At 37.9% G+C, this 20,400-nt stretch overlaps 1 protein-coding gene across 8 annotated transcripts in view; it reads left to right on the forward strand.

Moving 5' to 3' along the window:
* The window catches only part of LTBP1 (latent transforming growth factor beta binding protein 1), a 410,312-nt gene that overhangs the window by 329,420 nt on the left and 60,492 nt on the right, over positions 1-20,400 (forward strand). For all 8 annotated transcript variants that reach the window (XM_058278378.2, XM_058278382.2, XM_058278380.2 and 5 more), the window contains one exon: positions 2,544-2,669. In XM_058278378.2, the coding sequence (XP_058134361.1) occupies positions 2,544-2,669 (126 nt within the window). The remainder of the gene's footprint in view (positions 1-2,543; positions 2,670-20,400) is intronic.

The following is a 20,400-nucleotide window of genomic DNA, read 5'->3' on the forward strand; positions in this document are numbered from 1 at the left end:
TATTTGTTAATCACTGACTTTTCTTAAAGCAAGAAGTGTGTGCATATTTCCCCCTATCTAGAGTTGCAAAGCAGGTAGCTGTTAATGAGCCACACTAAGGCACAGGATAAAATAAGAAGGAGGTCTTGGGTAGCCAAATCTAGGATTGACAAGAGGAATGTGGGTTTTCGGCTTCATTCCTGGGTGAGTGGAACTTCATGGTACCTTGCTGCCCAGGTAGGGGTAAATATAGGTAGCAGGTTAGGAGAAAATAGATCTGAAGGCTAAGATGAGGTAAGATTCAAAAAGATTACCAATCTCAGGTATTACTAGTAGGTAGGGAGCAAAAATAGATGATACCAGAAATTTTATCAAAGGAAATGAAGAATTTTACAGTGAAATTACATTGAAAAAATAGAAAGCAGAAAAATGATGCTCTTCCTTGAAAATCTGAAAATTGGTCCTAATAATAAGAATGGGAGGATTGTTAAGAAAATATGAGTAATTCCTGTTTGGTTTCTTATTTTGATTCAGAATGGTTAAGGTAACTATTCAGAATTATTTGGAAGATGGCAAAGAGTACAAGGTTAACAAAAAGAGCTGGATAAATCAGTGATATTGCCAGAATTTTTGTTGTACAATGAGATCAACAGGGCATAAAGATGAGTCCAGGCAGGAGGCACTGGATGCAGGGAAAGGGGTGACTTTTTGAAGAAGATATCCACAAGGCTGGTGACTTAGTGTGTTACTAGGAAGGGCTCATAACCTGTACCTACTCCATGTTCCCATAAAGCTTTACCATTTTCCCTGTGTGTTCCTGCTGCCTCCATTATACTGTGAGCCTTATAATGGGACCCCATCCTGTGCAACCTGCTCAGAGGAGGCATTCAGCAAATGGGTTCTAAGTGAATTAAGGGCGAACTTTATGAGAATGTACTGAGGGCCTCTTCAGGGAGAGATAAAAAGGAGGGCTAAGAGACCTCAGGAAGGTAGGAGAGTGACCCTAGTTTGCTGTGGCATGGGTGCGATAGCTTTTATGACCACACGTAACTCATAGTAGCCAATCACTGATTAGTTTAAAGGATCAAGATATAACTGTGAGCAATTTTGTGGTGGACAAACGTGCATAAGACACTGTCAGGGTACAGTACTAGGAGATGGGGACACACAGTTAAAATATGCAGTTCTTCTCCCCAGGAAGCTTTCAGTGTTAATGAGGGATGCAAGTGAGTTAATCAACCATGAAAACACAGCACAGACAGGCAATTGCATGAGTCAGAACCAGTGTGAATGGGTGGGCTGTCCTTCAGGGCTCCGTGTGTTGCCAGCTTGGGCACCGTTAGCCACCATAATTAGGACTGGTGAGAAGGACATTTCACTTTCCACCAAGCAGCACTGAGTGCCTGGGCAGTGTTTAGGAAGGCCGCCCAGCCCTGGCCGTGAGGAGCATAATCTTCACACTGAGGCCAGGCAGGGCATAGGATGGTCGACATGAGTTCAAATACAGCATGATCTGCTCGTGGCCATAATACTGGTAGCTAGCACTTTTTGACACTTTGCTGCGTGTTAGGTGCTGCACTGAGCCCTTTATGTCCTTTTGCTAATTTCAGTATCACGGAACCGTATAAGTAATAAGAACCTCCCCGGTCTGAAAGATCTTTTTCTTAATTTTTTTTTTGCTGTCCATTTTCAATGAAATATGTATTAGAGTCTATTTCCTTTATATATTCAGACATTTGTAAAGTGCAGTTGATAAGCCAAATGCTTAAGTGTCTGGCCTCACCCTTTAGAAGTCCACGTCCCGGGGATGGATAGGCAGGGATGAGGCAGGGTGTTAATGCGTGTGGCCATGCGGGAGGACAGGAGAGGACACCCCTGTCTCCCTGACAGAGAATATCTCCCAGAGGAGTTGTTGATTGCAGCAGAGTGTTCCTCAGGCCTCCAAATGTGTCTGAATATGGTTAGCTTTAGTTGAACTTGGGAAGTGTTTTTGTAGGTCAGAGGTGGTTGATGGTGATGGAGCACAAACTTGTCAGTGTAGTTAATACTCTACCACTGAATTCTATATTTGAATGTGGTTCAAATGGCAAATTTTAGGTTTTATATATATGATACCAGAATAAAAATTTTAAAAACCATGGAACTATACCACACAAAGAGTGAATCCTGATGTAAACCATGGGATGATAGTTAAATAATAATATTGTCTCATCAATTGTAATAAAGGTACCACATTAATGCAGAATGTTAATAATGGAAAACCATGTATGAGTGGGCATATGTGAGAACTCTGTACTTTCTGCATAATTTTTCTGTAATCCTACAACTGCTTTATTTTTGAAAAGGTGGTTGGATACCAGTTATTTCCTGTTATTCAGCCTAAATAGTTTCCATGATGGTGCACACTTGTCTTGTGGTGTGTTACAAGGACATAGGGTATAGATGTGTCACACAGTAAGTCTCTGTCCATCTTGTAGTCGGTTTTTCTTACAGTATGTTTGATACCGTGTGAAGACCAGACAGACTTTTTTCAAGTTATTTGTAACTCTCTTTTTAAATTCCAGATATTAATGAATGTGAGCAGCCGGGGCTCTGCGGTTCTCATGGGGAGTGTCTAAACACAGCCGGGTCTTTTCACTGTGTCTGCCAGCAGGGTTTCTCGGTCTCTGCAGATGGCCGAACATGTGAAGGTAAGAAAAACCAGAAGAAATCATACAGTCCTTGCATGATGAAATGGAGAGAAGTTCGCTTTCTTTTAAACAGGTGAAGACTCTAAGATACTGGGAGAGTCTCACAACTCAGGACCCCAAAGCATGTATACATCGAGATGACACATACCTGAAAACATAGCCCTGGAGAGGCTGGGATTTACAGATAGGATACCCAAGGTTATGATGGTGAAATACCCACAGATGGTTCCACCATTGGTACTTACTTTATGAGTCAAAATGTGTGGACAATTTTAGGTGCCTTGGGAGACTTAAAAAAGAAATTGCAGAGACCTCCCTGCTGTAGCCTGATGCTCTGCCTGTTTAGATTGTGTCACATCATCACCTCCATCATTCTGTTTATAAAAAATAATGACTTGCATGCTTTCTCTGCACCACTGTCAGCTGAGGTTTTCTAGAGGTAATCCTCTCATATCCTTAGCTCTAAGCTAGTGTATTTTCTAACCTGTCATGGTTTATCATCCCCACAAAAGTTAATAAGCTGTGAGACATTAAAATAGTGCTGCTGGCTTCCAGTATGCATCCTCTGTTCCTCTGAAGGGCACAGCACTGATTATTTTCATAAGATTTTTGTTTTTGATTCCCTATTATAGTTTGAGAAATTGAGGAATAATTTATCTGAACCTTTTTAAGAATAAACTGAAAGGATTCCTTTAATCATAATTTCAGTCCGTCTGTTTGGAAATCTAGGTTATCAGAACCAAGCTAGATGTTAAGGAAGTAAATTACAGAGGATCTGTTTTGGGCCTTAGATAGCATCCAGATTCTTTTCTCTGAAAAAGAGTGCAACAGGAAGTGCCTGCTCTCTTTGCTAGTACCACAATGGGACCCAGCTGAGGAATGGCAACCAGGTTCATCTGAAACTAATTATTACATTGGGAGGAATAAAATGATCTTATACAAAGCAGGAGATTGTTGAAATTGCTCTCCTGCTGAGCAGACAAAACATCGGTGCCAGATTTGGCTTCAAGTGAAAGAAAGAGTGGAGGGTGGAGTCTAAACAAGCAGGGTGAGGGGATTGGAAGGGATCAGGAGTTTGGAAATAAGAGGAAAGTATCCGGATAAAGTAGGCTATGAAAGATTTAAAAGGAATCCCTGTTCCAGTAGTTGGAGTTTTATGTTAACTTCATAGGGCTCTGAGACTAGATCTCTTAGAGAAGGCATTGCATGAATGCATATGTTCTTCTGGAGAAATCGGAGGCTAGCGCATCTGAGCCACTAGTGGAAGGGATTTGCAGGATTCCTGCATTCCAAAAAGATGCAGGTTTGCTTCTTCAGTCAGCTCGAAATCATGTATAATAAAAGGTTCCTTCACTGAAAAATGGCCCAAGTTGTAACTGCTGATGGTCACACCATGCAAAGCAGTCCAGAAAAAAAAAATACCAGTCCCCTCGCGTGCTACACTTATCAAAATTCTTGTTCGAGGGGAATATACCAAATAGAAATATATGCACATTTATTTTGTCTCTTAATAATTTTTTCTTTAATTGTGTGCTTTTTTAATAGTGATTTTTGCACCTTGAGAGTTATATAACCACTCCAGTTTAGTTGAAGCTCTAATTTAGTTGATCATTAGTTGGGAAAAACTTGAATTAAAAAATGTGTTTTTCAAAAACTAGTGCTTTGTAAATTACTATACTTTAATGTACTCTCTTTCTATATATGAGCCATATTTTTTATACCAGACACTGGACAATTTTATGAGTAACAAAATAGGTAATTTGGAATATTGTGCTATGATATATGGCAGTGTAACTAGAAATCTTAATTTTTAGGCATGATTGTCTTTCAAGTTCATGGGCTTAATCCAGTATACTAAATTAGATATTTAGTATTTAGCCAAAAGTTCTGTTCTTGGACTTAATCTGAAACTCAGCCAGTAGATCTATACCTGACCTCTACCCTGGGCTGTGATTTAGGGTGGGGCTGGCTCATGTGATGTACTTGAATTAACATGGAGAAGTGGTCGGCTATCTCCTTCATGCCCATTCACCAGCTTCTGAATTTGTACTTAAAGCAGCTGAGGCCTGGTTAATGTCAAGGCCACATACCTTCCTCTAAGCAGGGCTAAAGGAACCCTGAATTTCACTGGAGGTCTGGGCACAGCAGAGGGCTGACACTTCCCCAGTTTCCCATGGCTGAGAGCGTTGTCAGCATCTGATCACTTATTAAACGACAATGAAATGGCGCCATCTGTAAGGATGAACTGTCTTTAGTAGCACAGCAGTTTTTAGCTCCTTTCTTTCCCTTCTGTATATGGTGATCTGGGAGAGGGAAGAGACATACCTTTGGTCTGCCACATGAGATAAAGAACAGCAGTGTTATTTGAAGTTCAGCTGGACTGAAGTGGCAAGAGGGTGGTGGGTGAGCGTTTATTTCATTCATTATCCGTAAACAAATGTTTACGGAGTGCCTATCTGCGCCAGGCAGAACCCACACAGCCTTGTCCACCTGGAGCATACATTCCAGGAGGGGAATCAGGGACAAATAGGTAATGTCGCGCGTATCAAATACGTGATGTGATTATATTTAAGTAATAAGAGTTTCAATACACTTTATGGATATAAATCTGTGCAGGGTGTTTCATGCCTTATATAATATAATGCACAGGTGATTATTCTCAAGTTCCAGACTCAGATGCCAGAAAATCATAAGAGAATGGGACCCTTTGGTTGACTTCCTCCTCCCTGCTTTCCTTTCATCTTTGAACCATAGTTCATCTCTTCCTGCCACATTCTTTTCATTCTCTAGGCAGAGTTTTTACATTGTGTGTAAACTTTTTACTTCTTTCACTCAGTGCACTGTTTTATATCCCACTTAACCTTATCCTTTTGTTAAAATACATACACACAATTTTCTTTTGCTCTTTTACATTACGCATCTTTTATTGTGGAATTGTAATTCTTACGAAAAAGATTCATCCCAGCACTTGTAAGCTGCTCAGGGTTTGGTTTCTTCATCAGCAGCAGAATGTGTGTGAGTGGGAGAAGAGTGGGGAAATGTGTGGCCCTCACATTCCTAAGTGTCAGCACGTCTGCCCTGACCCCCGAGGGGAAAGGCTTCCCGTCTGACTGCTCACTCATCTCCCACGCCTCCTTCCATGTGGTTCTCTCCAGGAGCAGCTGAGCTTGCCCTGTTGCTTCCAGGCTCAGTGAAAGCTCTGTGTGACTGCAAGTGGAGTTGGGTCCACCTCACCCCTCCAGGCTCTCTCTGCTCTGCTGTCCCTCTGCACAACAGAGGGACCGTGCTGGCCTAGCAGGGACCCAAAGAAAACACAGACAGCACTTCCCTAATCCAGGCACCTGTCCCTCCATTACTTGACATCCTCTGTGAGTCATGGCTAGTTAGACCTCTAATCCATGACCAAGATCACTCCCTAAAACACCATCTTTTAGAAAGCATCATCATTAATTCATTCGGCAAATATTAGGTGCCAACCACGTCCTAGGAACTAGAGCTGTACTTTCTTGGAGTATTGTAATAAATGATAAACTAATAAAGAAGTAAGCTGTATAATATATTAGAAAGCAGTAGACCCCATGGGAAAAGGAAGAGTCAGGCAGAGTAAGGAGAATCCAAGGGTCAGAGCAAGGAATGGGAAGCTGGTATGATGGTAAGCAGTGTGGTTGGTGTTGGACATTCTGCCTACATAATGTGGATTTGATTTGTGAAGGAATAGTATATATTTATATCTAAGATAAAAAAATGAAGCCATATTAAGTACCTCTCTTTTTCAAACTGATCTGCCACTGGCTGAATGATAAAGGAATGAGTTCTGCTATGTGGACATGGGAATAAAAAATCAGATGGATACATTTCTAGTAGTACCTGTTTTTTTCAATGGAAAGGAAAAACCAAAACCTTTTATGTTGATTCTATATCCCACTCCTATATTTTCCTCCCCTAGGTTTTTTTTTTTTCAATTATTATTATCATTATTTTTCACTTTTTAAAAATAATGACCTGGACTTAGGATCTAACCAGCAGCTTCTGCTTCCAGTTTTCAAAGCAGTTCTATTGCTTGTTCAAACATTAAGAATTACAAGATTGGAAGGGGGCTTATAAAATCTAGCCTGAACTCTGGACTCCTATAGGATTCTAACCAAAGTAGTCCAAGAATCAAGTCCTGTTGTAGAACAACTACAGAGATTCTAATCCTGTAACCATTTAGATATTTGCCCCCAGCCACTTCTTTCTGGTTCATTCATTTGAAGGAAGAAATAGAACAAATGCAAGTGGTAAGGATGGCCAGCTTTGTGAACCTCATTGAGAGCAGTCCTGTCAGTAAGACTCTAAGAAGTTGGGCCCAAACTCTTAGCCTAACTTTGTACACAGTAGAAACATCCTTTGCCAAATCAAAGGGAAAAAAAAAAAAAAAAAGGAATTGGGAATAAGATTGGATTGTTTTTTAGACTTTTAGGTACATTTTCTATGAACAGTGCACAGTGAAATTACAAAGCCGTTGTTGACAATGCTCCAAGGCAATTGGTGGTTTTGTGGGATGGAGATAGAACTTTGTACCTATCACCAAAGAGAAAATATTTTTTAAGAAGTAGTAGGACACTGCAGTCCCCTGACACAATACTATATTATATCTGGCTGCTTGGCTCAAAGACTTTGGAGTTTTTAGTAGTTTTAGGGTTGGAAACTGAAAAAGCTAGTAAGAAGATAGGACTTTTAAATACTTCTTTCTTTTCTAGAGAAAGGGAGTTTCGTTTAACATTAGATCCTCTGTCTCCCACGTGTAAAATGGAAAAGGATCCTACAACTTTACAGATAAGGAAAGGAAGTGGCTTCCAGCTATGACAGCTACTGTTCCTCACACTCACTTGTCCTGTGAATGGACTTCTGGAGAAGTGAGTTAAAATGGATGCTTAAATCATCAGGGACAGAGCTGAGGAAATTTTGCTGGAATAAGCTGCTTTTGGACCTGGAATACAGATTTTCCATGCATTACTTGATTGTCTTCTGTATATCAAAGGTTTTATAAAGAAATCCATAATAGCAAACAAAATTCAAGAGCTCTTCCTAAGCCTTTTGTCACTGCTGACCTTTTAAAACCCCAGAGCTATGGAAAATCATCTGTTCTTAGAGGGACAAGTAAATGCTTCCTCTGCAGCCAAAAAAATAGACAAGAGACTGCCAGAGAGTGACATCTATGAATAGGCAAGCCAGCTGGCACCTTAGCCTGACACCCCCTCAGGCCCGGGGCACTGGGGTTCCTGCATGTGTTTCTGCAGGCCTTTGAGGTCAACAGCCACCCAAGTCCTCTTTAGATTATGGACGGCTGTTATGAGCAGTATTTTTATACTTCAGAATTCATAATGCTGAAAATGGCATATCATTTCCATAGGTGTCTGATAGAATATTAAGTGGCTGTTGGACTCCCAGTGTGAGTGGATTGGGGGTACTTCGTACCCCTTATTTCATGACCTTATTAGAACAATAGCAATAATAATAATGGATAGCACTCACTGAGTTCTTGTTATGAACCCGGCACTGTGCTAAAGGCATTGCATCCATTTTTCTCATTTAATCTTCACCACAGAACCACAGACATGCTTTTGGCTGCAATAAATAGCTCAAAATAAGGAAACTTATTACACTAATACGAGGTGTACAGAGATGGTTGTCTCTTACCTCCCACAGGTCCTTATTTAGCATCACTGTCTAGGGAGCCCCTTCCTAGCCACCCTTCCTTTGATTTCAGTCACCCCCTGACACATCCTGCTACTTACCCTTCTTTGCTCTACTTTTGTTTTATTTGGCATCTTATTCCCCTTGTTTATCTTGTTGATTGTCAGACTCCACTGCTAGACTGTAATGCCAGTTAGACCAGAATCGTCATTGTTGTTCCCAGCTCTGTGCCCCTGGAAATATGCACAAGGTGTATTCGTTGAATGAACAAAGGGATGAAAAGATGCTCTGTAGCTCATCCTGGACCATCAAGTAACATGAACAGTAACTCCAGGTTCAGGATGTTGTGCACTTTTGTGAAATCTTCCCTATTTTCCTCTACACCTAATTCCCTAAAGCACACTGTGAGTATCAATGGGGTATAGCAGAGGCTGGGCGGTGGAGCCTTGCTCCAGCACTATGAGCTGTGTGGACTTGGTTGAGTTACCTGACCTCACGGGCCTCAGTTCTCCATCTGTAATATGGGGGTAGTAATTGTACCCATATGGAGTAGTTGTGAGAGTTAAATTATGTTGATGAGCATTGGCATTCACGTTTACGATTAGGATAGAGGCTGGTCCATACATCGTGCTCAATGCATGGCACTATTTTCTCACTTCTCACACTGACACCCAAATTATTGTCATTTGTTTTCTTAGTTTGTGGACACCTAAAAGAAGGGGGCATTTAACGCCAGATGAGTTGCTATATTAGATGCTATCTGGTTTAAAACCTAAAATTGACTTAAACTCATATGGAATACAGTATAGTGATTCATTTATGTATAATTTGCTTTAATTCTTCACTCTTTTGGTGTTCCTAAGAGTTCTGTGTGACTAATTTCCCCCCATTAACCTTCTAAATATTTTAAGTTTTAAATTGTTTCATGTGTTCAATTACCAATATGGCCAATGCTGATACATGTTTGCATTCAAGCATTGGAGTTGTTATTTCTAGAGCTACACTGCCTATTTTCTGTGGTTTCATAACTGATCTTTTTTGGCCTCCTGTTTGAATATAGAAGGAGAAAAATTAGAATATTGAAAAAAATGAGAAATTTTTGGCTGATCTTGTGTTGTCTCTGGGGTCTAAGTGTCAAAAAGATGAATCTGGTGTTTGATATGTTTGGCCACTACTTAAGACTTTTTCCCAATCTTCACTGGCTGTTCCTCTTAGTGTAGGAAAGATTATATGAAAAGAAAAAATGCACAGCATGGCTCTAAAGTTAGAATAAGATGATTTTTTTTTTAAACACCAGGTGTAAAAATATAAAAACATTAAATTGATGCAGAGAAAATTCCACTAATATAAATGTGGTATGAAAAGATAACAGTACATTTAAAAATTTAATAGAAAAGCACAAAATGTATATATTTTACTTATCTTTTGTGCATAATTGCAATTAAGTTCAGCATGTTTTCCAGAAGTACCTAAAGTACTTTTTCTGAGTGGCATGAATTTTATTCACTAGGGAGCTCTACTTTTTGTAATAGTCCATTATTAGATAATTATAAATGATAATTCTTTACCTTCAAAGGTATTAAAAGATTTTTTTATATTTTGGTTTTCCTTCTCATTTTTTTCTTTTGAATTTTTAGAATTGTTTCTTTTTGTGGCAAATTCAAATTCTTCTCATTCTATTACCCATTTTTATGTAACATTTTGTCAGCCCGTGGTGGGAAGAAATAGGAAGAAAATGACTTTTTAAATTCAGAAATACACTTTCTTTTTCTCTAAAGAAGCACAGATGACTTGCTTTTACAGGTTTTGCTTTTGCAAAAAGAAAAATGTTTTGTGTCTCATTAAAAAGTATATATTACTTTCAATCTAATTTAGATTTTTCCTTTAAATGTCACAAATGTTCTGTTTTGAATTTAATCTTATAACATGGAAGTTTTACTGTAATTGAACAAACATCTGGCACATAGCAGTGGCTTCCCCACAAGGCATACCTTCAGCTCCCCATGTGCCCTTTCTCTGAGCAGGAAGATTTGTGCCCAGTGCAAACTGTGTACTTTAGAAGTGGTTTAAGGACAAAAATGTGCTTTTCAGAGACAACCCCCGAGCTTTTGTGTGAGCTCCCTCAGCGAGGAATGCTGTTTGGGCCAAAAGCACTTTTCTAGTTTTCTTGATCATACAGTGAATGTGTATTTTAATACAATTTGAAATGGAGGAGCTAAATTAATTTTCTTTTTTGGACTTTTAAAGCAGTTCATTTAAATGATTTCATTCAAAGGATATTCATTCTTGACCTTATTTTGGATGATAAAGAGCCACTCTTATGTCCATTTGTCCTATTCCCTTGACTTCCAAAGCCTAATGGAAATGAAAGCTAGGAACATAATTTAAATACTTTGATTCTTTCTTGGATGTTCAAATAAAATCACAAAATTTTAAAACACATTAATTTTATGTTTTTTCCCTGTATAAAGTATTTACTAACTGTGTTTATTTTCAAAGTTTCGAAAGAGCGCGTGGAGTGGGGAAAGGCACCTGGGAACAGACCCTCAGTGGTTCACTCTGGGGAAGGGGGCAGAGCTAGCAAAGTTCCTGGGGAGCCGGGCTGTCTCATCATGAATGCTTAACAGTGAGAAATGGTCGACCTTTTAAACATTAAATGACTTACTTCCATTTTCCATCATTTGGTAATTTTCATAATTCTTAGGCCCTATGTCCTAGAATATTACGATTTCAGTCTGCTCTGAATAAATTGCAATGATGTTATAATTCCAAGATTTTAAAAAAATTGTTCCATAGTCATGCTCCATCACCTTCTAGAAGCCAAAGAATAGTAGTATATTGGGTCCAGATTCTTCAAATAATTCCCTTGGCTTACAATACATCATATGGAAATATAATTACATTTTTAAGGAAAGATATATTGCATTACATATTTGCTCTTATTTTTACCTTTATTCCTGTTTTTAAAAAAACACAACAGAAAAAATAGCTTACCTTCACTTTGCAGTTAGAGGAAAATGTGCTTCATAGTATTTGAATGGGTTACAGTGAGCAGGTAGTGAGTGGTAATCAGGATTACTACTAAGAGACTCTTAATATTTTCATCAAATAATATATCCACTACAGTCCCTCCTTCCAGTAGGAAATAGAGGCAAAATGAGCTTTTGAAATGTAACATTGTCCTTAACTGGAAAAGATAGCAGTGTAGATTGGCCTTTTTAAAAAAGTAAACCTATAAATCACTATTTAAAATATATCCAGAAAAGTGCATAATTTGTAAGTGTATAGCTTAATAAACTTGTCTAGAGCAAGCATACCTGGGTAGCCAGCCTCCTCCTGGTTATTGCCCACTTCCCATCTCATACTCAAATACTACAATATAATTCCAACTTCATCTCTGTGGATTCATTTATCTGTTTGTGAAAATTATATAAATGGAGTCATACAGTGTCTGGCCTTTTTCATTCAACATGATGTTTGCAAGAGTCATCTATATTGTTATATGTAGCAGCCATTCATCTTCATTATTCTATAGTATTTTGTTGTATGAATACACCACAATTACAAATCCATTCTGTTGATGACCTTCAGATGGATATTCGGTTTGCTTCCAGCTTGGGGCTATTAAGAATAAAGCTCCTGTGCCTATTCTTGTACATGTCTTTTAGTGGACATGAACACTAATTTCTGTTACGTATGATTATTGGGTCATAGAATATATACACATTTCACTTTAGTAGATGCAGCCAGTTTCCCAGAGTACTAATTTACACAGCCACCTGCAAAGCCTGAGAATTCTGCTTCCATATCCTTGCCAACAATTGATATTGTCAGTCCTTTTACTTTTTTTAATTTTTAGATTTATTTATTTTATTTCTTTCTATCCCCTTTACACACACCCTGCCCCCCCCCCCAGTTGTCTGCTCTCTGTGTCCATTTGTTTTGTGTTCTTCTGTGTCTGCTTATATTCTTGTTAGTGGCACTGGGAATCTCTGTGTCTTTGTTGCATCATCTGCTGCCTCAGCTCTCCGTGTGTGTGGCACCACTCCTTGGCAGGCTGCACTTTTTTCGTGCGGGGCAGCTTTCCTTATGGGGTGCACTCCTGTGTGAGGGGCTTCCCTATGTGGGGGACACCCCTGCGTGGCATGGCACTCCTTGCACACATCAGCACTGCACATGGGCCAGCTCACCACATGGGTCAGGAGGCCCTGGTTTTGAGCCTTGGACCTCCCATGTGGTAGGCAGACACTCTGTCCATTGAGCCAAATCCACTTCCCAGTCCTTTTAAATATTAGCAATGTTGATAAGGATATCTCATTAAGTTGGCAATAGGCATTTCTTGGGTAAGTAATGAACATCTTTTCTTTCCTTATTGGCTGTTTGGATATTGTTTCAGTTATCTGTTCCTACATAACAGACCTCTTTAAAATGAAGTGCTTGCAACAGTTCTTAGTGATAACTTCAGATGAACCCAAGTTCTTAATTTTAATGAAGTCCAATCTTTTATTTCCTTTATGAGATGAGTACTTCTGTGTTTTGTTCAAGAAATCATTGCCAACCCTAAAGTCAAGGTCTCTTTTATGTTGTCTCCTAAAGGCTTTATTGTTTTACCTTTCTCAGTTGATTCTGTCATCTTCCTGGAATTGTTTTTTTTTTTTATGGTGTGAAATAGAGGTCAAAGTTTACTTTTTTCCCCAAATGAATGTACAGTCAAGTCATCACCATTTATTGAAAAGGTAAACTTTTCCCCAGTTTTATCCTGATACCTAGAGTCAGGTCTATTTCTGGATTCTCTGTTCCATTTCATAGGTTTATCCATCTTGACACATTGTCTTCATTATTATTGTTCTAAGTTTTAATTAAGTTTAGTGCTATAAATTCTGAATTCTCCGTTTTGTTCTTAATTGAGATTGTCACATCTATTCTTGGCTTTTACATTTCTATATAATTTTATAATCAGCTTATCAATTTCCACAAGAATCTCTGCTGGGATTTTGGAATTGTATTATCAGTTTGGAGAAATTTCATGTTTTTTATTATTTAGACTTGTAACCCATAAACTTGATATATCCCTCTATTTATTTAGGTTTTCTTTCATTTGTCTTAGTGTTTTGTTGGAGTTTCATGGTAAAAGCTTGCGCAAAATTTTTAGACTTATTCCTAGGTATTCAGTATGTTTATGTTGCATCCTACCCTTCTTATGTATAACTGGAATTGATTTGCTGATATATTATTTAGAACATTTGCTTCTATGTTCATGAGAGAGAGATTATAGCCTTTAATTCTCCTTACTTCCAATGTCCTTATGAAGTTGTGGAGTAAAGGTTGTTATGGTCTTATAAAATGAGCTAGAAAGTGTCCTTTTTCTTTTTTCTGGAAAAGTTTGTGTAAGATTGGTGTTACTACTTTCTTGAATTCCTTGAAAAAATCACCAGTGAAGTCATTTGAGCTTGGGATTTTTATTTTTGTTTTTTTGCTTTTTTTTATGTTTTTGTTTTGCATGTAGAATGTAGGGTTTTAAAAATTGCAGATAAATATTTAATAAATAAAATATTCAATTTTTAACTTCTTATATCAGTTTTGATAAATTTTCATATAATCTATTTATGTAAATTTTGAAATTGGCACAAAGTTGTTCATAATATCCTTTTAATTTTCTTAATATCTATATTATGGATAGTGATGTCTGTTTTTATATAGTAACTTGTGTCTCCTCTGGTTTGCCCTTCATCAGTCTTCCTAATGGTATATGAAATTAGTCTTTTCAAAGAAACAACTTTAGTTTTGCTTTAATTTTTTCAATTATATCTTTGTTTTCTATTTTGTTAATTTCTGCTTTTATCTTTATTTTTTCCTCCTCTTCATTCTACTTCCTTTGGGTTTCATTTATCTTTATTTCTAACTTCTTGAGATAGATCCTGAGGTCACTGGATTTTCCATCTTGTTTTCTAATATATGTATTTATGCCTATATACTTCCCTCTAAAAATGGTTTTATCTGCATCTACAAGTTTTGATATGTTGTATTTTGTTATCCTTCAGATAAGAATACATCTAATATACATTGTCCCTTATTTCTTTGACCAACAAATTATTTAGAAATGTTTTGCTTTATATATGAGAATTGGGGGATTTTTCCAGTTACCTTTTTGTTTTTCATTTCTAGTTTAATTCTACTCTGATCAGAGAACTTCTCTAAATGACTTCAATCCTTTGAAATTTGTTTTTGGCTCAGATATGGTATATTTTAGTAGATATTCTGTGTGTACTTAAAAAAACGTACATTCAGCAATTGTTTGTTGAACCTATATATCTTATAGGTTTGTAATGTTTTGTTTGCTTATTATGTAAATTACTGAGAGGGGAATGTTTAATCTCCTAAAACTGTGAGGATTTGACTGCTTCTAATTTTAGTTTGATATTTTTTATTTTATGTATTTTTGATGGTATATTAGGTAGAAAGAAACAGAGTTGTTTCTTTCTGGTGGTAAATTGACCCTCTTATCTCTGAAATGTTCTTATTTCTCGCTGTCAATTTATCTTCCTTATTTTTGAAATTTAATATACTGTCATCTCTTTAAACTTATATTTTCTCATCTCAGAGTCAAGTGCCTTTTCATTTCCTTCTTCCTAAGGCAAAGAATACTTTTTTCTCTTCAACTTAACTAATACTTTAATATATATTTTTCTGGCCTTTGGAACAAGTATGGTTGATTCTCATTATTCACAGTAGTTTTGTTCTATAAAGTGAACGCTGAACACTGAATTAGGTGCTGTTTATTGCTCCTGGGTTACAAGGTTAGATAGATTACTGGAATCCTGTAGTCAGAATATTTTCATCAACCCATCAGTTTATAATCCTGTTTTTATGTGTATTTCTGTTTAAAGACACCTTACCTAATATATATTGTTGATTGGCTAACATTTGACCACATGGCCAATAACAACAGAATACATCACGCCTGAACAAAGCACATCTAACACATCTTTCTCTGTAGGCGCAACACAGCCTTCCTGAACTAGGAACACAAGACAGCACTTCAGCACTACGCTTAGGGGCCATTTTAAACAGAAAAAGCACAAAAAAATGAAAAACATGGCACTAAATAGACTGAAAAAGGTAATTGTTTACTGTATGAGAGATGAAGCAAGACAGCAGAGCATTGCCTCGTCTGACCTCAGCTGGGAAAGTGTGTGTTGGGCAACTCAAATTTTTTGCCACTCTGCCTGTCTGTGAATGACCACAAAAATGCTGTGAGTATTAAATTTGGGGTTACAAATAAATTTGAGCAAATAGAAAAATTCACAAATACAGAATCCATAAATGAGGATCAGCTGTATGTTTCTATATCTTTTGATGATTTTTACATGTTATGTGTATTTAAATATATATTATAATTTGTCCTATATCACATTTATATATGACATCTTCCCAATCTTTCAAAAAATTTTGAGCATTTTCATTAGGTTATTACCATTTTTATAATAGTTATTTAGACCTAACTCCAATGGTTAACTTGTTTAAAATATTTATTTCTGGGGCTTTTGTACCAAGACTTCCCTAAACTTGAGTTCTTCATTTTAGTTCTCTTTCAAGAGATCAAATGCTGTACTAATGATTTTTATAAGATCACATAAATATTATCATTTCTGAGAACTTTTTTATCCCAGAACGTCTTTCTGTTGCCTTCCCACATGAATGTTAAGATTTTTGTTTATAGACTTTCTCGAGTTGTGAATTTTTTCCCACAAAGATCGTTCAGTGTAATTGACACCAGCCTGATTTTTTCTAATGGTATACTTGTTTTCTGGATAGTTCTGATAGCTGTAAATATATTCTTTAGCAGTATAATTGTGTAGGATCTGAGTAGAGTCTTTAATTTTATGAAGTACACAATGAGCCTCTTCTGTGTGCATATGCAATCCTCTAAAAAATCAAAATAAAACACTTTACATTTACCCATACTTATTTATTTGATCATTGCTTTTGTTATAGTTTGTTTATTTGGTTTTTTTTTTTCCATTCAGGATACTTTTTAGGTCAATGCTCTTTAGCTCCTATATTCATTATCTTCTAGCCCATCATTTTGTTCTTTTAATCTGCTTTTAGAAGAGCTGTACAAGTTTGCTTTTGGCAATTTCAAACACAAATTTCTGCATTGTCAATTGTACTTTTTACTTCCAACACCACCTTAATTCGACTCTTTCTTTCCATTGAGATGGAAATTGGTAATTTCTTCTACTAAGCTATGGCCACAAGTGCTCAGTCTCAGGTATTAGTGATACTGTGCTGTGCCATGATTTTCAAGGTTGTCTTAAATGTTTAGTGAGGATCAGGAAGAGTAAACACATTTATCAGCATGAAGTTGGGTTAGAAAAGGCTTGCAATAGGCTCTGGTTGAGCCTTGAAGGACTTGGAAGGCAGATGAAAGTTAGCTAAGTGAATAAAAAGTGATATGGGATCTGCAGTAGGGGAGTGTGTTCCTTGCAGAATAAATGCCATGAGCAAAGATTTGGAGACATGAAATATTGCGTCGGGTCAGGAACACTACAAGTAAATTAGCACTGGTTGATTATGTGAGGGTGGAAAAGTGATATATAAGATATAGCTGAAGAGATTGACAAAGGCCAGATCCTGAAAGGTCTGCTGGCTTCCAGTAAACATACGTTCCTTGTGCACCTATTATGTGCCAGACTTTTTCCAGGTCGTGGACAAATAGTGATGATAAAACAGACATGATCTTGGCCTTCATGGAACTACATGTGCAGAAGGCAAGCAGTAAACAAGTAAACATTCCCCAAAGGATGTGACAACAAACCACTACAACTGTTGTAATGGAAAGAATAGGGGCAATAAGAGGAAGCAGAGGGAGAGCCTCACTTAAATGAGGATTTCTCTGAGGAAATTCCATGTGAGCTGGGCTCTAAAGGATGCGTTCCCCAATGGAAGAGTAGAAGAGAGGCAGATGGGGTGGAGCATTCCCCATTGTAATTGGAGCAAGGGCAAAGGCTTGAGGCAGGGAAGTACTTGGTGCATTCAGGGAAGTGTGAAAGACCATGCCTGGCTCTTGGAGGGAAAGAGGTATGGCAAGGGATGGGGCTAGATACGTAGGGACAGAATATGTAGAACCTCACAGGGAGTATAGAGTTTGGGTGACATTCTAAGTGTAACTGAAATTGATGAATTTTGAGCAGTACAGTAATGTACTTTCTTTCTTCATTTCTAAGGTCCATATTTTTTCACACTTTACTATTTAAATAATATTTAATATTCTGGTTATGTGATAAAAAGTACTGCAAAATAGTTTAATTTGCAGAATTTGTTTCTTTCCTGATACATAAAATAATGGAGTAACCCTTCAATGTGTGGAGTCTTAGATTTGATGGAAATCAGTAATCTAATTTATATTTTAGAGTGTATATCCCCCAGGGTACTGTTTGGAAATGGGATTAGAGGGGCAAGAGAAAAGTCAGGGTATCTTCTAAGATGTTGCTACCATAGTTCAGACCGGACATATCTGTAATTCAGTCTAGAGCAGGCAGTGTGTTGGAGAAAAGTGAATGACTCAATAAATTTTTTCGAGATAGAACCTAGTGTTGGATTAGAAAATAATGTTGCATTGGTTGCACAGGGCATGAAGGAGAAAGAGTGGTGAGGATCAGCCTTAGGTCTTGGCTTTAGAAAATAGGTATTTGGTAGTATTATTTGCTAACCTAGTGAAAAATAAAGTTTTTCTTCTTCTTCTTCTTCTCTTTAATCAAGAGAATGATTTGAGTGTTCTAAATTGTAGTTGCCTGTGAAGTAGCCATGTGGGTGTGTCAAATAGCATTTGGATAAATTAGGTCCAGTGCTTAAAAGGGAAGTTTAAACTGGAAATATATATTGGGGAGTCATAGATATTAGATGGTATTCGAAGCCATTAGAATGGATAGGGCCACCAAGAGAGATCATATAATGAGAACAAAAGAGGACGTAGGACTAAGCCCTGAGAAACCTCAACATTTAGTGGTCAAGTAATAGAGGAAGACTGTGTAAGAGTGGCCAAAGGAATAAGAGGAAAATACATATAGGACCATACAACCCAAGGGAAAAGGGTGCATCAGGAAGAAAATGGCACTGAATACCACTGAGAGATCTACACAGAAGACAACCAACAAGAGTCCTTCGGATTTTATAGAATGGTGACCTTATCAAGGCCTTACCAAGATTGAGTTTGAGTTAATCAGAGGAGGTTGTGGAAAATGGTAGAGTAAGAAAACCCAGGAATCAGTCCCTTCACCAGAACAATTATTAAACAGGCAGGATCTGTCTTAAACAACAATTTTGAAATTCCGAAGTCCAGTAGAACACTGTGCAGCATCCAAGAAGAATGAAAGGAAGAGGCTGGTAAATTGCAATAAATACCAGAGAATTGCTCTCTCCAGCGACAATTACCATCACCTATCCCCTGTTCTCATGACAGGCAGCAGTGGGGTATAGCCCCTGATGTAGCTTGCTGTTGCCAAAGAGGAACATATACCTAGTTCCCCAAGATCCATTGATGGGTGTGTGTGTGCAGTATGATCACTGCTTTTGATTAGCTACTTTGAATCACTGTGGGCCCATCTCTGAGGGTGGCCATTGTTCCAGCCCACCCTGAACTAAAGCAACAGAGGAGATGTAAAGGTTCTATACTTCCTCAGAGCTGCAGAGGACATGTAAAGGACTGCATTTGCTGGGTAGGGGCTGAGTCAAGAAAATGCAGTTTTGGAGAGCCATGGAAGAAACTCCTGGTGCCCTTCCTGGCCCTTCCCTTATTCCCTCTTTGGGGAAGTTTGGAGCCAGTGCACACTTCCTTCATGGGTCCCTCAATCGGCTGGGACTGACTGACTTGGGAAACTCCTCTCTGGCTTGCTCCCCCTCCAAGTTTGCCCTCTAAGCAAAGGCACCTTGAGACAACAAAAGCAGAATAAGAAGCAATTAAGGCAGGGGTAAAGACTTACCTACTTTAAGTCCTGCTGTGGAACACCCAGGAGAGGGAGAAGATTTCTTTTGTGGGAGTAGAGAAGACATTCAAACTCCTGCAAACAGGGGAACTCCTAAGACTACTAATAGGCACAAGCCCAGGGCAAGACACAGGCCCAGAAAGCACAGGAAGAACTCCACACTCTGCATTCACTTTGTATTGACCTTCCCAATAGGACCGAACTCTGAAGGAGAGCACCAGTCAATGTGAAGCCAATTTGCAAAGACTGTGAAAGGTGATTTTTGTTTAGGTTTGCTTGGTTTTCTTAGCTCCTGGCACTCAAGCAAATATGTCGTATCACTGGCTGGATACAAATTCTAGAAACAGACATCTCAGGGAATAAATCCCTGAGTTAACATTTTAAAATATTAAAATGACAAAGTATGCAACAAAAGATTATAACATATGAGACAAAGAAACAGGAAATGATAGCCCACCCAAAGGAATAAGCTAAAAATGTAGAAAACAGCACTGAAGAACCGGAGTGTGGACATACTGGACAAAGACTTTTACAAAATGATCTTTAGTATGCTTTAGGAGATGAAAGAAAATAAAGAGCAAGAACTAAAAGATATCAGGGAAACAATATGCTCATGGAAATGAAGGAAAATACAGAGGCTATCAGGAGAACAGTGAATGAATAATATAACAATCTCGATAAAGACATAGAAATTTTAAAAAGAAATCTAATAGAATGTACTGGAGTTGAAGACCACAGTAACTGAAAAGAAAAATAGAGTTTCAACAGCAGGTGAGATCTGGCAACAGAAAGATTAAGTGAACTTGAAGACAAGACAATCAAAATGAATCAGGCTGAGGAGCAGAAAGAAAAAAGAATCATCAAAGGCTAAAATAGCCTTCATCCTGTGAAGCACTATCAAGCATAACAATATATACAATATGGGAGTCCCAGAAGGAGAAGAGAAAGAGAAGGTTACAGAAGGAATATTCAAGGAAGTAATGGCAAAAATAACTTCCCAAAGTTAGCAAAAGATGTGAATATGCCCGTGCAAGGTATCTGAAGAACACCAAAACGGATAAACTTGAAGA

This window comes from Dasypus novemcinctus, chromosome 17, assembly GCF_030445035.2.
Source record: "Dasypus novemcinctus isolate mDasNov1 chromosome 17, mDasNov1.1.hap2, whole genome shotgun sequence".
Taxonomy (NCBI): Eukaryota; Metazoa; Chordata; class Mammalia; order Cingulata; family Dasypodidae; genus Dasypus; species Dasypus novemcinctus.